Consider the following 16,032-nt stretch of genomic DNA (forward strand, 5'->3'; position numbering starts at 1 on the left):
AGGCACACCTGGGTGGTTATGTCGACACTTTTCTTTGAGACCCTATGTAATCAGTATCCTGGGACTGGGTCGCGGCCGAGCACTGTCCTGCCACTTGTGACCCTTTCGAGGGTTCAATCCTCAGACGGTGCATTGTTGCAAATATTATGTGGTTGTGGGAGACTTGAATCTCACAACCCAGTCATTATTTTTGTACTTCACTATCATCTTCACCGCCATCACTATCAAGCCAGTATATCGACTGATCATGCATCCACTACGTACGGTGATACTCCATATCAACCAGACAAGGCATTATTGCCTTTCGTTTTCGTACGAGCGAGTAGAATCTCGTAATCGGTTTCTTTTTGCATCTCGCCTACACCCGTATCTTCACTGCCACCGAGTGGTTTGAACAATATAGTTAGGATAATCAAAGTACTGCTCAACATCGGGCCACAGTGGTGATGCCGACAAACGTCGTGGAATTTGCTGGACATCCGTGTCGTGGTTCTCGAGCCAGCCTAGTGAAGCAGTGAAGCAATGTTCCAGTCATTAGGCGGTGGTATGTTAGCAAGTGAGTGTGGTACACTTTACTTGCCCCTTGGCGAGATCAACTGTGATGCCACTGAACAAGTCACCTTTCACTTGCTGAAGTCAATATCGTGTTTGATCACTTCATGCTCCAGCAAGCTGTCGAAAGTCGCGAAATTCCTGACCAGGCCCTCATTCTACCATTCTCACTCTATCGCAAGGCGAGCTCTCTTCATTTCACCTGAAGTCCTCTCGAAGCAATGGGCCTGACTTCCAACTGACCCAGAACAGAACATAATGAATCAATCCGCAGGCCCATTTGCTGCTCGAGTTGCTGTTCATGTCATCGAAGGCCAGCCGCTTGAAGCTCAACTTGAAATTCGGCTCATATACGATGAAGCCCTTGCCACTCCTCCTTTTCTGGTGCTTGCATCACATACCTCGAACATCGAAATGGTTGTGGAAGCTGTCAGGCAAAATGTCCCTGAGCAAGCGAAGCCTTTGTTGGAATGCAACAACACATATCCGACCTTGTATCTGCAAGAGTTCGTCTTACCAAACAAAGTATGGGAGCGATGTTATCTTCATCAGAAGATCAATTTCAAGAACTGGTTCAATCGCAATATGGTGGTTTTGGAAGGCCCGGAAACAATCAGAATTGAGGTTCACGTGAGCCTGGAATTGCGCAGTGTGAAGGTAGATGGCAGTGGTAACGACCGCATGCCTATTCGGAATGTCAACCGCCGGTATCAATTGCTGGAAGATCCGGTTGAGCAGGAGATGGAGGTCGATGAATGGGGCAACATGTACCATGTTGGTGACGAGGTCGTGGACGAAGATATCGAGATGGTGGATAACGATGACGACGACGAGGATGATGATAACAACGAGGCTGAGTCGACGTCGGAGTGGTTAAGGGGTTGATCGAGTACAACGAGAGGTGTTGAATGAGAATCGAGGTTAGAACTGAGTTGAATGCCTCCACCGTCTACTCTTGGCTGCTTACGTTATCAACCCCCTGTTTCTTCCGCCCAAAACCCTATTCATGACTACACTGATGCCAGCGTGCCCAACTCCACTCACAACGTCTACGGGACACCGATGAGAGCAATGGTCGGCGCCAACTAAGAAAGACATCCTATGACCGCTCCATGTGGGAGCGCCTGGAAGCTATTGAACAGAAATTGACCTGTCTTAATGATGCCACATCGACTATCTCGGAACGTCTGGAGATTTCCGTCCCAGATCACACCCTATAGGCATCTACTCGCTGGCGGACGATGAGCACATACTTACAGATCACTAGATAGTGCGGGTCGTGAGATACGCTTGCCTGCACAGGACCTGGCAGGAGGCGACGGGAACGACCTACCTGAAATTGAGGGCATGTCATCCTCGAGAAGCAGCTCCCTGCAGAGTTAAGTCAATGCAATGCCCAGTCATACACATAGGGCGACGGAGAAAGCAGAACCGTATCAGTATCAATGGACACCCATTGATGCATAATTGACCTCCAATGGGACACCAGGACTATGTCAACATCTCACTTACTAACATGTCACTAGTTCAATGACCACTAACAGTCTCACTGCTTCACTGCTCAACTGCTTCACTGAGCCGACTCGGACACCCACAAAGAAACCCGCTCTCCCCTGGAATTGAACAAGCAAAAAAAAAGGAGCTTCTCACGAGGTGCGAACACAACACCAAGAAGATTGTAACAATGCCGCATAGAATCCATGAAGGCCACAGTAAGCAGGTGGACGCGGCCCAGACCACGCCGGATAACCGTTCAAATGGCCCCGAAACTGCTGCCGGGCTCATAACCAGGAAATAAATCGAGTAACAGGGAGATGGTACCAGCCTCGTTACCACTGTTTGAACTTGCATTGTTAAGCACCATTTGAACAGTTCAAATATATTGTTTTATTTATTGGGGCGGTGAAGCTGAACTTATGTGCTGATCTCGCCGCACCTTCGCGTGGCGCCCTAGGTGAAGACTGAGGCACCGCTTCACTCGGCTGACTGACGACCACGACCAAAAAACACGTCCCTCACTGTGAGTTGAACCCCTCAAAAACAAAAAGGTCAGAGAGATTCGAAGATTGTAACAATGCATCATCTTGAATGAACCTGGAAGGTTGCAGTAAGCGGGGCAAGGAACGGTCACGCCCTGTTCCACGCACGTGGACGCATCGGGTCTGGAAGTGTCGAAATAGATGTCGGAATAAATTGCCAGCTCATCGTGATGATGTATACCCTCTTCACCCACTGTGGTCTTGCATTGTTGAGCAGTTCTCTACCTGTTTAAACTGTATCCTTTGAATTGTTGGGTGACAGTGAAGATGAGGCTGAAGGTGAAGCACAAAAAAAGTGACTTGGCTGTGGGACTTTAGCCTTTCCCACAACCACAACAGGTGTCTACCACGCCGAGTCGCCCTTCCAGCTCCCGTCCTTGACCGTCATCTCCTTGACATGATCACCAGCTTCCGTGGCTTCAGCTTCGACATATCCCTCATCCGTACCGACGTAACCATCTTCGTCAACGGAAATATCCGGTGGGATGTACTTGCGCAGGATGTTGTCGACCCAAGACTGCGGCACGCCGAGCTTGATCGACTCGTCAATCGCTCTGTTCATGCGTCCAATGTACTCCTGCGCAATCTCTCCAGGTGTGACGCGGTCCTCGTCGACATATACCAAGGCACGGACCGTGGTGTTGTCGGAACTTGAGTGTTTGTCTGGTGACCACCCAGGCACGCTCACGCCATACTCGTTTGGGTCTTTCAGCCACTTCGTCACAGTCATTGGGAGGTAATGCTTGTTGTAGTCCCAATCGCCCTGGAGATAAGGTTTGACATGCTGCGTCTGGGGATCTGGATTGAGTTGTGGAACGGGGTTTCTAGCCTCGTTGTGGCCTTCGTACATGTCCAGCCTGGCTTCGTCTTCCGGTGTCATGTTGTACAGCACGCCCCAGACGGTGTTGGCATCAGTGGCGGCGTTGGATCCTGGCAACGGAACTACGTTTGCATAGCCTCGTTCGCAAATGATCCAGGCGTAGCTGTCTAGACGGGCAATGGCGATGGGAACGCTCGAGGAAGGATCATTGTGGAGGCGAATTGACATTTGATATGGCGAGAGGTTGCTACCGAAGGCGAAATAGAATGTGCCTGTCTTGGAAGAAGTGTGAGGTTGGTAGACCACCTGTTCCTGAGCCATGTCGAATGTACTGAAAGGATTGTTTTCCGCCTGCTCTGGCTCAGGTATGACTCAAGGTTGGTGTGCTGGAAGTTCCGAAGAATGGGATTCAGGATGCAGGATATACAAGTAAATATCTGGCTGCCTTTTTATGATGAGGAGCTAATACCACAATTCAGGATTGTTTGCTCCAGCACACAAAATCCTGCAGAAAGGGGCAGAAAGACAGGGGCGCCAACAATTTGGAACAAGTCTAAAACATAAGCCCAGTCAAAGCCAGAGCCAGTCTATACGAAGGGAAGAATTGATCGGAATGTCTAACATTTCGCCAGGCTATCAAAAAATGATGAAACATCGAGATGGAGATGTCCGAAATCGGGGTTGGAAACGATCTCCGTCATAATGACCCCAGCATCCGACTTGTGGGGATGGACTATTTCGAGATATGTATTTGCATAGTTGGCAGCATATTGATCATGAGAGCTTTATTGTACATGGAGGACGTTCTCTGTGGGGGATTAGTGGCACAGTGGAGGTCAGCTCCCAAGAGTAAAGATTTGCAAGGCTGAAACTCGTCTTTTCAGGGGAACGGACGGGATAGCAATATTTCAGACAGATTTTAAAGGTGTGAAAGATTGATTTGTTCAACGATAGCGAGTTTCTGTCTGACTGTCAAGCCTGTTTCCAGAAAAAGTGGCACTGTCTGACCGCTGTTGTTCTCCAACTTCAAATGGAAACCATTCCTTCTTGTCGCCCTGGATTCCCTTGCGTTTAACGGTACAGCGCTAGCCTTTGACAGGGAGCTCGTCACTGCCACCGTGTATCCTTACTAGCTTGAAGTCAGGGCACCGGCTGTTGTGAACGTGCTCGATCATGAACTTATATCAGCAATGGATACCTTATCAGACGGTGCCATTTTTTATAAAATTCTGAATTTGTGATTATTCAGCTATTGACACTGCCAAGGGATGTAAAGACGGTCGGAGACCGTCAACTGACTCAAGAGGGCGTCGTACTAGTTATACGACGCTCGGAAACCTATATAGTCTAATAGGCCCCTACGACCCTTAAGTAATAATAAGTCCTCTACAAAATTATATTCAGTAGTAAAGATTTCATAGCCCTCTACTCTAGGCTAAAGCTTTAAAAGCCTCTATACCCCTTCAGAAAGAGAAGAAGTATAGTTAGAACAAACCTAAGACACCGCTAAAGCGATCCGTAGGACAGGCAGAACGCACTGTCGGCAAATCATCAGGATAACAGCATCGGGCGAAATCAGCTGATTGTCCTCCTCCTCCAAGGGGAAGGGTTTCACCAGGTGATCGGGGACGAAAAACCACGGCTGCGGATTGTCTGGACGGAAGGCTTCAGGATCTCTTGCAATCTTTTGGTCCGTGACCACGCCATCAATGTGCGGAGTTCACTGCCGGCCAAAGCAGGCGGGGGCAGAGTGATGGTCTTTGGTCTTTCCAGGGATGTTCCTGCAAGAGTATCACCATTAGGGATATGAGTTTGTCTGACAAATGCTTTTCTGTCTGTCGAGGGCAGGATTTGTCTGTCCCTTGGCGCTGTTTTCGAGGATATGTCTGTCGATACTGTCCGCTTATATAATCTCCTTATCGTAGCTTATCTATTGGCCCGGAGAAAGAATACTATGCTCCGATTGGTCCTCTAAGTCTCCGAACTAGTTGACCTATATCTAACTCGTATCTATAGTAAATATTGTTATAGAAATATTAAAATAATTATTTTATAGAACTACTCGGGTATATAATAATTCTAATTAACGATTAATCTAATTCAACGCCATAATACTATTACCACGTCGATTTTACTTTTAAGTATAGTAATAGAAAGCCCTCGATATACCTAAAGTATTCGTTAAGGTTATTCGTAAGCAATGAGTGCCGTTAGTAGTCGACGGCGTAAGAAAGGTAAGAGGTGCTAGCCGCTAGGAAAGCCCTATACTAGTCGATCTCGTATTGCGTCTTTTCACAATAGCATTAAATTTCTACTAGGCCGAAAGAGGGTTTTCAGCGATGAACTATATTTATAGTGATCTTAGGAATCGCTTAAGTCTACGTAAGACTAAGTAGCTTATAACGATCTCTATTAATCGCCGCGCACTCGACTACCCTCGTAAGCAAGTTTATACTTTAATAGAGAAAGAGATAGCGCAAATTAAGGCCGATTTAGCACTCCTTATAGTCGAGGAAGAAGAGTAGGAAGAGACCGTCAAAGACCTTATAGATCAAGAGCTAAATGCACTGTATCGATAACCAGGAGGGCTCGCAACCTTTCATACCCTAGGGTATATAACTACTCAAGTTATAGGCCGCGGAGACGACGTGATAATGTATACCAAGTAGTAGACGGTCTCTCCTACAGCGCTGTCAGGCCAAATATAGCCTGAATAGGCTGCAGGACAGACCGGGCAAGTATCATAGAGTATACGTAACTGGCTACGGTAGCCGCAAGGCTAGGAGGACCTATTTGACAGTGCCAATACAAGGGCAATTCGAGTGAATTAACGTCTTTAATACCCTCGAATTAGCCAAAAAGCTGTTGACAGCAAGGTGGTGCAAGTATAGCAAGAGAAGGTAAAAATCGTGTTTTGGCACGCCGCAGAGAAACCCGAGGCACACCAAAAGCTCTCCATTCTATGTATATTTGGCCCTATAGGCGAGCCGTAGAGATAGGCAGTAATCTCGGCATTTGGCCCCTGACACCTAAATTTGTCAATTTTGACAAAAAAAGACGATTTGTCTGTCGACAGAATTACAGGGTTTTGTCTGTCAAGTCTGACAACTGACAAGCCCATATCCCTAATCACCATAGGGGTCAAAGTTTCTGTTAGTGACGAACATGACAGCCTCTGAACAAGCTTAGGAAAGGTATCTGAACCGTATTTTCAACAAACTTCGCTTATGTAATAGAATAACTGTACGACAGAGTTTCAATGATAGCTTCAGTACTGGTAGCCTGCGCATCCCGAAATGGGAGGGATCAGGGGAAATGAGCCAACCGACCAGCCAGCCAGCACGATGAACACCTTGAAAGATGGGAAGAAGGGAAGATGGGAAGATGGGAAGAAAGGATATCTACCTCACAGAAAGATCATTGAGTTGCATTCTTGGTGGCTCGAATGAGTGGCAGCGTTCGGTCACGGAGCGTCTTAATCAAATTCATCATGCGTGTAATTCAATGGGGATCTCTGTTTCTTGGCTTGAGAAACAGAAAGATATGTATCGTTCACCACGGACTTTTGTCCAAACGCTGAGGAGCTGAAGCTTCTAACGCACGTTCGCCGCTTTCCTTACCAGACCATCATGACAGGTGAATTTCAAACGACTGAAGAAGAAGTGAGGCATGATATTCAAATACTTTGAAGCATTGTAATGATTAGATTTGACGCACGGACTTGCACTACTTCAGCTATCTCCGAAACCAAAACGGTTGCAGTCAAATTGCTTCACGGTTTCGTGGACCCATTTGGCCTCAGCGAAGAGCCCAGCATCTCAAATCGAGGGTGCGCCCACGGAAGATTACTAGATAATCTCGCGGAGTAGGAAACGCGCAGACCCACAGCTTCAAAGAGATCCGAGGAGATGATGCATGTCTCCTCGACTTATGCCGGGTTGTGCTCTTTGTGCGCGGCACAAACCTTAATGTGTTCAGGACTCGGCACTGATGTCCCTGGAGTCGTCTCATTGGAGCAGAAGTAAGTCATAGCACCGCGAAGCAACATCCCTTTCCTTCGAAAGTGCGAAATGTTTTCCTCTCTGATCACTCTACCAACTTGGAGCATAACTGCAAGGCATAGTTACCAAGTAACCCTGCTAAAGTTCGCCTTTGAAATGGCTACCAACGGGTCTGAGGGCTGGCACGACGAAACACAATCTTCACCAAGCATCGGCACACGATTTTCCAGCCACCAATCCAACATCAATAAAGAGGATCCCGGGAATACTATCAATCAATTGCCTCAGAAAGATCCTACCGACGAGTGTGAGAAGAGTCTTGAGAAATCCCTAACAAGAGTCAGCAGCATGAGAAGCCGAGTCCAGGCCACCATTCACCCAGAAAGCGACCTTGAACGCGGTCTCGTGGGCTGGGATGGCCAAGATGATCCTCAGAATCCCATCAACTTCCCACGCCAACGGAAATGGGGACTGTTAGGCTTGGTGAGCGCTATCACCTTTGTTTCGCCGCTTGCGTCTAGCATGTTCGCGCCGGCCGTAAGCTTCATGGGCAAAGACTTCGGAGAGAGTTCGGAATTAGTGCTGTCTTTCACCGTGAGCGTTTACCTTCTCGGCTATGTTGTAAGTCCACCCCCCAAAGCTGCAAAGCTGCTCCTTCGAAAGAGCGGAGACTAATGTAGCGTGGATAGTTTGGGCCCTTAGTCCTGGCACCGATGAGCGAGATCTATGGCCGTCGAATCGTCCTCAGCGCAGCCAACTGGTTCTTCGTCGTCTGGCAGATTGGGTGCGCACTCGCCCCAAACATTGGTCTTCTTATCTTCTTCCGATTCATGGCCGGCATTGGGGGTTCAGGCTGTCTCACACTTGGAGCTGGCGTGATTTCAGACTTATTCATTGTCGAGGAGCGCGGTCTCGCAACTGCCATCTGGTCCCTCGGGCCGCTTCTTGGGCCAGTTGTATGTCTTACACCATATCTGTTTGAACACCAAGTCTAATACTATCACAGGCTGGACCAATCTGTGGAGGCTTCATTGCTCAACAGGCCGGCTGGCGATGGGTATTCTGGGTCTTGTTGATCGCGTCAGGGGTGACTTCGCTAGGGATCGAGCTCCTCAATAAGGAGACCTATGCTCGAGTCCTCATCCGCTGGAAGACAGAACGACTTGCGAAAGTACTCGGCCGCTCTGATCTCCGAAGCTGCTACGACAAAGACGATGCGCCTAACACCGCCACACAAATCCTCCTCGCCGGGTTGGCCCGCCCACTCATGATGTTCGTCAAGTCCCCGATTGTCGCCCTGCTCTCCGTGTACATGGCCATAGTCTATGGCTTGCTCTACCTTCTGTTCACCACCATCACCTTTGTCTTCAGTGGCCAATACGGGTGGTCCCCTGAACTCACCGGCCTTGCGTACCTCGGCGTGGGCATCGGCTTCTTCCTAGGCTTAGCCACAATGGCCCTCACCTCGGACAAGATGGTCGTCAAATTGACTAAACGTAACAACGGCAAATTTGAACCCGAGATGCGGCTTCCCACCATGATCTTCTTCGCGTTCTTCATCCCTATCAGCTTTTTCTGGTATGGATGGTCTGCCGACAAGAAGGTCTTCTGGGTCGTACCTATTATCGGGATGATTCCGTTCAGTTTCGGGATGATGGGGATCTTTTTGCCGATTCAGACATACCTGATTGACTGCTACACCGGATACGCAGCCAGTGCAGTGGCGATCTTGACAGCTTCCAGGTCATTGTTAGGGGCTTTGCTACCCCTTGCTGGGGGGCCGATGTATCAGAAATTAGGTCTCGGCTGGGGAAACTCGTTACTGGGCTTTATTGGGTTGGCATGCATTCCGATTCCGATCTTCTTTACCAAGTACGGAAAGTCCCTCAGGGAGAAGTATCCCTTAGAGTTGTGATATGGTTGGAACATAAAAGAGTGCTTCCATTGCTAAATTTCTCGATTCCATAGCTATATATGCAAAATGGCCAGGCAGAGGCCAGATCGTCGTTGGAACACTGTTCCTAAGGCAGTAATATGGCTCTGTCCAGGGTCCGTGATGCTATCATAGTCCTGTATCGTATGCCTACATCTAGAGACCGAGTTGCTATGCTTCTCGTTACCCGTTAAAGTGGAGCTTTCCACCATTACTTCTCTACTATCCTATAATAATCTTTGTGATGCAGGATCCCAGCAGATAATGTCCAGCTGTGCTGGTGTTTTTTTCGTTCACTCACTTGCGGGTATCCAGGAATACCAACCTTAAGTCTCATCTTCTTTTTGGTTTCTTGAAGCCTACCAGCTTTGATTCCGGTGTAATAGAGGTGTCTGGTGTCACTTCCTGAGCCTCGATGAGGCTCAACTCGTCGTCTGTGGCTCCTGACTCCGAGAGGTGTTGACTTTGAAGGCCTTGTGAACGCCCAGATGATGAGGGGAATTGCAGATCGGATTCTTCCGAGAGTTCAAAATTTATATCGGGTGGTATGGCATCGATTGCCGAGCAAAGTCTTTTGAAGTGAGTAGGCATCCAGATATCATAGACACTTTTAGTGAACTTATAGGCCGTCCATTTCTCTTTGCCATCCGGTGCCGCAAAGCTGAATTCATGAATAGGATGACGGTAGAACGTGGTCTTTTTGCCCTCAGTCACTGGGTAATGGCAATAAATCCGAACCGATCGGTGATCGTGTGAGATGGAAAAGCCGAGAATCTCGCGGTGAAGCTCTTTCTCACGTTTGACCCACGACGACATGGATACAACTCGTCCGGACTGCAGGGGTGGATGATGGATGATGGGTGTCGGGGCGGGTGGGACGCGACTAAGTGTGACGTGAGATGTGATTATGCGGCTATTGGCACTGCCAAGGGATGTAAAGACGGTCGGAGACCGTCAACTGACTCAAGAGGGCGTCGTACTAGTTATACGACGCTCGGAAACCTATATAGTCTAATAGGCCCCTACGGCCCTTGAGTAATGGACAAGTCCTCTGTGAAATCACAAATTTCTTTAGGATATGAGACTATATTCCACCTGGCGTTCAGTCCAAGCAGCTTCACAGTGATCCCACAGCCCCTCTTTTGATATCCAGACTGGCAACTTAATGCGGTGGTAGCAGAGAGTTAATCGGTGGACATGAGAGCGCGTGTGCTGGACACTTGAGGGACTCAGTGACTCTGTGTTGACAAACACTATCGTCTGAGATCTCGGTGGTATAAGTATATTCGGGAGGTCTTGCCAGGGGCCGAATCACAACAAGTGGTATTGAACAGATCATGAGTGCACACACTGGAGATCCTACAAGCGAGCATCATTCAGATTTCAACTCACAGTCCGCGATGCCACCTCTTCAACTACCGCCGAACCTCAAGTTCGGCTCATTTTCTGTCACCTCTCAAGTCTTCCACATATCAAAGTCACGACTATCCTATGGCTTAGTCAACCTCAAACCACTTCTACCGGGCCATATCCTCATTTGTCCGGTACGATGCGTACCGAGGCTGTCACAACTCAGTGTCGCCGAGACAGCAGACTTGTTCAATACCGTCCGAGTCGTATCCAACACTTTGGAGCGGGTGTACTCTGCCAGCGCATTGAATGTGGCTGTCCAAGACGGTGTTGACGCCGGGCAATCAGTGCCGCATGTCCATGTGCACGTAATCCCGAGGCAGAAGGGGGATTATGACCACCAAGGTGGCGGCGACCGGATCTATGATGCTATGGATGGAGAAGAGGGCGATGTTGGCAGAGCGTTTCTTGAGATGCAGCAACAACGGAGGGAAAGAGTGGATCACCGAAAAGAGTTCTCTGCAGGTCCGGATAGCGATAGAAAGCCCAGGAGTGAGGAGGAGATGCAGAAGGAGGCGTTGTGGCTGAGGTCGGAGATTGAGAAGGATCATGTTGAAGAGGAAAGCGAGAGCTAGACAGGCCGACCGTCCACAGTCATCTCGCCTCACGGCGCTGCGGAGCTGCGACGACAGCGTGAACATCAACTGCACGTCCACGACTGTAGTGCTGGCCAATATCGAGAAATCTGTCAGTATTCTTTACAGGCTCACAGCGTGGAACGACTGGAGCAGAGTGGATGTCGAGCACATCTGACCCTCTCCCTATCTCTACGCCGAACAGGAAGAGAAGTGTATCCCCCCTGACGCAGTAGTTCATGAAAGTTGCTGGATGCGTTCGCCCCTCGCGGGTATCGGAATGAAGTATGTCGGTCCCACGTCAAAGAAGAGTCCAGTGTTGACGAGGAGGTTCTCGGTCAAATCTGGTACGCTGTTCGACAGCAGCTTTTGTGGACTTTGACACACAGAACCAATGTCAAAGTTATAGTGATATTTGAGTGGGAGGGAAATGGCATGGCAGCTGCCGGAAGTCGACCTGAAAACGCATCGCAGCCAGCGTATCATACGCTGCAGCCTTTGTCGGCCTACTGTTGTGAGCAATTATCCGTCACGCGCGCTTTAGAAGCATTTACTTCTGCCACGAGCAACAGAAGAGCAGAGAAGTCAACGGGGAGACAGGCAAGTAGACGTAACTGACCCAAATTGATCCAAACTTGTTGCCATTGTTGCATTTGCACGCCGTCTATCGCTTCACGTTTCTGGGTATCAATCGTTACACAGCAGTCACAACACAGACCTCATGGTGCCACCTCATTTCATCTCCCATTATGCATGTCCATTTGCCTCTTCTTTTCCATTCGTAGCGGCGTCACCATTGCCATAGTACTCATTTTGCTGCTCCTTGATTGTTGCTGCCGTTGTTGGCTCGCGGGGCTGCATGTTCTTGCTCTTCCACAACTCTGCTCTCTCATCTAAGATCTCTTGCGCCCATGCCTTCATCTCATCCAAGTAGATTTTTCTCGATACCCAGCTGAACTCGCTGAGGTCAACTTCACAATTGCTCGACCGCTCGTATTCAACCATTTGCAGGATCAGCTCAATCTTGTCGACGTCATGCACGAATTTGGACTCCAAAGTCTCACTATCCTCGTACTCTTGCCAGACTGCGCGGATCTCTTTTCCTGGTATGCCACCGTGGACCTTGCCCAGCAGAGACTCAGTCACCCAATCCATGGTCTCTGCCTCACGTCTGCTCTTCTCCGGTTTCGGGACGCCATCCACAGGAGTCAAGTCGCCGACCAGTCCTTCAGCCATATCATGGATCAGCGCCATCTTCGTACACCGCGGGATGTCCAGTTTCGAACTCAATTCAGGGGGTGCAAGCATGGTGATAATGGACATGCGGTACATGTGGTCTCCAATCGATTCGCCTTTTGAGATGCCAAATCGTCGCCATCCTTCGCGCTTTTCAACCTTCAATCGCTCGACGTAGTGGAAAAATGAAACTGGCGAAAATGTGTTCTCCACTGGCGGGTTCGGCAGGTCTTTGAGGACGGCTCGGACAGACCATGGGTCTGGCTTGGGTAGAAGAGAGGTATGGCCGCTTCTAATCCATGGTTGCGCCACTGAGTTTCTGTTGTCAGCAAGCGATCGTTCGTCAGGAAGGCTTATTACTTACATTGCGGTTCGTCTGAAGCCATTGCGTGGAAAATAGTGGACGCTGACGGGAGATAGAGGTGGCAATGGATAAGGTGTTGGGCTTGAAGTGAGGACGCAACAGGTGAGGTCTCAATTAATACTGCGCCCTTTCCAGACTGAATACGCAAACACAAACACTGCAACAAAGTACGACAACGACCAAGAAGAAGATGTTATTCAAATTGTTTGCTAGGGAAAAAGGCACAACTTTCGCAGCTTTGTTGTTTACCAAGTGACGTCGTCCCGTGCCGCCCGCCTCAATAATTACCTGCATCCCCATTCGCCCTGTCTCCCTCATGCTTTTTCACAGTCAATGATTCAGGTGGAAAGAAACTACTAGAGTGTACTTCGGAAGCACTCAGAAGGTTGCTGAAGTCCAGGTCAATCGAAGGCCGGATACGGTTTTGGTAACGTTGTCGATGCTGTTGCTGTTGCTGTTGCTGCCGCCCTTTTTCCTTCTACAAATGCCTCCGCAGTCATTGGTGCGCACCTCGACGAAGCCAATCACACAATCGATGATTGTATGGCGTCATGCTAAGAGCCCAGAAGGAGGACCGAAATCTACTCTTCGTTAGATACCACACATTATAACCAGCTTGATTCTTGTCCTCGGTAAGCAGTTGCACATACTGACCATCATGGGCTCTGTCGCTACGGAAACCATCCTTCGTCAGCCTGATATTGCCTACAAGCCAGACTATGACAAATTTCAAGCACGAAGAAGACTTCGTCTCACTACCGAGCCTCTTAAGCATGTCGACCTCCCATCAGGCTTCCCTGAAGAATTGAAGTCTGACTTCGTCTGGGAAGGCGAAGGTCTGGCCCAGAAGTATGACTGGACATATGTGCTCACGGATGAACAAGTCCAGGAATTGGAAAGTGCACTCGAACATTTCAAATGTGCGTGATTACAGGTATGCTCTTTCATTAGGAACGTCAGTGACCATCTGGCAGCTTTGAACACGTCTTTGGGCTACATCAGCCAGGAAACCTTCCCATTACCGAACCTGCATGCCGCTCTTCGCAAAGTCTCTCATGAACTTCATTTTGGGCATGGCTTCAAGGTGATAAGGGGACTACCCGTAGAAAGACACTCCCGAGAGGACAACATCATCATGTATGCGGGCCTGTCATCTCATATCGCACCACAACGCGGTCGCCAGGACAGCAAGTACAATGGCGAAACAGCAGATGTTGTCCTTAACCACATCAAGGACTTGTCTTCGGGACCTGACAGCGCCCACATTGGAGCACCTGCGTACACCGCTGACAAGCAGGTCTTTCACACAGACTCAGGAGACATCGTGTCTCTGTTTGCCCTTAGTACCGCTGCAGAAGGTGGCAAAAGCAGATTGGCAAGCACTTGGAGAGTCTACAACGAGCTCGCCGCGACTCGGCCGGACCTGATCAGGACTTTGTCTGAAGAATGGCCTTTTGAGAATTTTGGGAACGCTGCTCAACCTTACACCGAGAGACCTTTGCTGTACCACCAGCCAGCAATCTTTGAGTCGCCTGAGCGTGTCTTGCTCCAGTATGCGCGGAGGAGTTTTACTGGCTTCGGTGCTCTTCCCCGTTCCACAACGATTCCGCCTATTACCGAGGCACAGGCGGAAGCCCTTGATGCGATTCACTTCCTTGGCGAGAAGTACAACGTTGGACTCGATTTCCGACAAGGCGATATCCAGTACGTCAACAATCTTGCAGTCTTTCATGCACGTGATGGTTTCACAGATACGGTCGAACAGCAGTAAGTTGCAAAACCCCCTTGACACTCTATCCGACCTGGTGTCGTCGCCCTGACCTTCTACTAGACGCCATCTCGTTAGGCTCTGGCTTCGTGACCCGGAGTATGCTTGGAAGACACCCGAGCCCCTCAAAGCCAGGTGGAGTCAGCTTTTCGACGGCATCACTCCGGACAGTCAGGTTTTCCCCTTGGAGCCGTATGTAAGGAGCTCCAGCAACGGCTCAGGAGAAGTTAAGGCTGGCGAACAGAAAATGCTCCGTTGATAGTCGCAAATGATTCGTCGAATGCAATGATTTGTGCCTACCGCTTGAGGTTAGCAGCATGTCACTGAGGCTTATGAGTCACAACTTCTTGACTATATAAAAGTGATGAGATCGCTCCCGCAATCAATACACTGTGATCTCACAATCTGGGGACACGGCTAGCCACGCTCAATCGTTGAAATAATCGTTCCTGGACTATTCATGCTCTCAACCTTCGTGTCGACCTTCAGACATGCTTGCGAGGTGACCACCAGTTCCCTCAATCCACTAGTGCTGGTGGATAACTTTGCTTTTACCTTCCTGATTCCTGTAAGTCTGGCACTATCTGATGGTGAGGTCGCCAATGACAACGGCCCGATACGTCGACGCTGATCACGAAATAATGCTTGGGGTATGGAGTCGAATAATCACGTCGCAGTACGAAATGGCGTGCTTGTCCCATCGGAAGATGTGATAATGATCGCCAAATCACGGCACCACTCGCAAAAGGGCAAATGGCACCATCCACCATCAATTCGTCGTCAGCCGCTTATTCTTCCTATTACGCTGACTTGGCACTCCTTGATTGTGCTGAATGTAGCGGGAATTTGCGTGGAGGAACAGCAGGCTTGAAGACGTGATCAAACAAGCTGCATCTCGACCATGAGGTTGATGTCTCCTCAAGTCCGACTATCTGGGATTACGATTTGAGCGGTGCGATGGCAGGCCAAAGGAAAATGAGGTTAACTACCTGCTTGCGCGATGAGCATATTTGGCAATATCTGAATGGCATCGCATGGCACGACAAAGAACCATATCATGGACGAGATTGACTTATATCTGGACTCCAAAATGATCGCGACGTTGATTGTGGGTTTACAGTGCATGGAAACTTACTCGGCTAATCAAATCGCAGAGTGTGGATAACAACGAGGCAGTTCTAGATGCTCGTCGCAGGTCGCCACGTGGATGCTCGCCTGAGGCATCGAGTCAGTCTCACTCGAGAAAAAGTGCTGTTGTCAGACTGGACAGCCAGATCCAAAACGACGGTGTTCATCTAATACGTAAGTACCTCTCTGAAGGCTTTCGATCACAC

The 16,032-nt window shown here is 49.2% G+C and overlaps 7 protein-coding genes across 7 annotated transcripts; 4 read left to right on the top strand and 3 right to left on the bottom strand.

Annotated features, from left to right (window-relative positions):
- Positions 1-810: 810 nt before the first annotated feature.
- EDD37DRAFT_606798 (uncharacterized protein) lies at positions 811-1,437 on the top strand (the record flags this gene model as incomplete). Its single annotated transcript, XM_062814924.1, has 1 exon — positions 811-1,437. One exon carries the CDS (start codon positions 811-813, stop codon positions 1,435-1,437), a length of 627 nt encoding a protein of 208 aa, XP_062673901.1.
- Positions 1,438-2,695: 1,258 nt separating this feature from the next.
- Positions 2,696-3,901, bottom strand: EDD37DRAFT_288806 (uncharacterized protein). The gene has a single exon (XM_062811113.1). The coding sequence runs from the start codon at positions 3,730-3,732 to the stop codon at positions 2,935-2,937; it is 798 nt and encodes a 265-aa protein (XP_062673902.1). The 5' UTR covers positions 3,733-3,901; the 3' UTR covers positions 2,696-2,934.
- A 3,533-nt stretch (positions 3,902-7,434) lies between these two features.
- On the top strand, positions 7,435-9,424 carry EDD37DRAFT_624001 (putative MFS multidrug transporter). Its single transcript, XM_062816136.1, has 3 exons — positions 7,435-8,033; positions 8,102-8,368; positions 8,419-9,424. Exons 1-3 carry the CDS (start codon positions 7,482-7,484, stop codon positions 9,325-9,327), a joined length of 1,728 nt encoding a protein of 575 aa, XP_062673903.1. The 5' UTR covers positions 7,435-7,481; the 3' UTR covers positions 9,328-9,424.
- Positions 9,425-10,206, bottom strand: EDD37DRAFT_624003 (uncharacterized protein). Its single transcript, XM_062816137.1, has one exon. It carries the CDS (start codon positions 10,159-10,161, stop codon positions 9,679-9,681), a length of 483 nt encoding a protein of 160 aa, XP_062673904.1. The 5' UTR covers positions 10,162-10,206; the 3' UTR covers positions 9,425-9,678.
- A 539-nt stretch (positions 10,207-10,745) lies between these two features.
- Positions 10,746-11,330, top strand: EDD37DRAFT_559766 (bis-tetraphosphatase; the record flags this gene model as incomplete). Its single annotated transcript, XM_062813812.1, has 1 exon — positions 10,746-11,330. The coding sequence occupies one exon, from the start codon at positions 10,746-10,748 to the stop codon at positions 11,328-11,330; it is 585 nt and encodes a 194-aa protein (XP_062673905.1).
- A 624-nt stretch (positions 11,331-11,954) lies between these two features.
- EDD37DRAFT_624005 (HD domain-containing protein) lies at positions 11,955-13,008 on the bottom strand. Its single transcript, XM_062816138.1, has 2 exons — positions 12,987-13,008; positions 11,955-12,936 (listed from the first exon to the last, which is right to left on the bottom strand). The coding sequence occupies exon 2, from the start codon at positions 12,660-12,662 to the stop codon at positions 12,078-12,080; it is 585 nt and encodes a 194-aa protein (XP_062673906.1). The 5' UTR covers positions 12,663-12,936; positions 12,987-13,008; the 3' UTR covers positions 11,955-12,077.
- Positions 13,009-13,588: 580 nt separating this feature from the next.
- EDD37DRAFT_692299 (uncharacterized protein) lies at positions 13,589-15,102 on the top strand (the record flags this gene model as incomplete). The annotated part of the gene is made up of 3 exons (XM_062820036.1): positions 13,589-13,850; positions 13,905-14,697; positions 14,762-15,102. 3 exons carry the CDS (start codon positions 13,589-13,591, stop codon positions 14,955-14,957), a joined length of 1,251 nt encoding a protein of 416 aa, XP_062673907.1. The 3' UTR covers positions 14,958-15,102.
- Between the last annotated feature and the right edge of the window lie 930 nt (positions 15,103-16,032).

Source organism: Exophiala viscosa (assembly GCF_022695815.1).
Source record: "Exophiala viscosa unplaced genomic scaffold EDD37scaffold_2, whole genome shotgun sequence".
Lineage (NCBI taxonomy): Eukaryota > Fungi > Ascomycota > Eurotiomycetes > Chaetothyriales > Herpotrichiellaceae > Exophiala > Exophiala viscosa.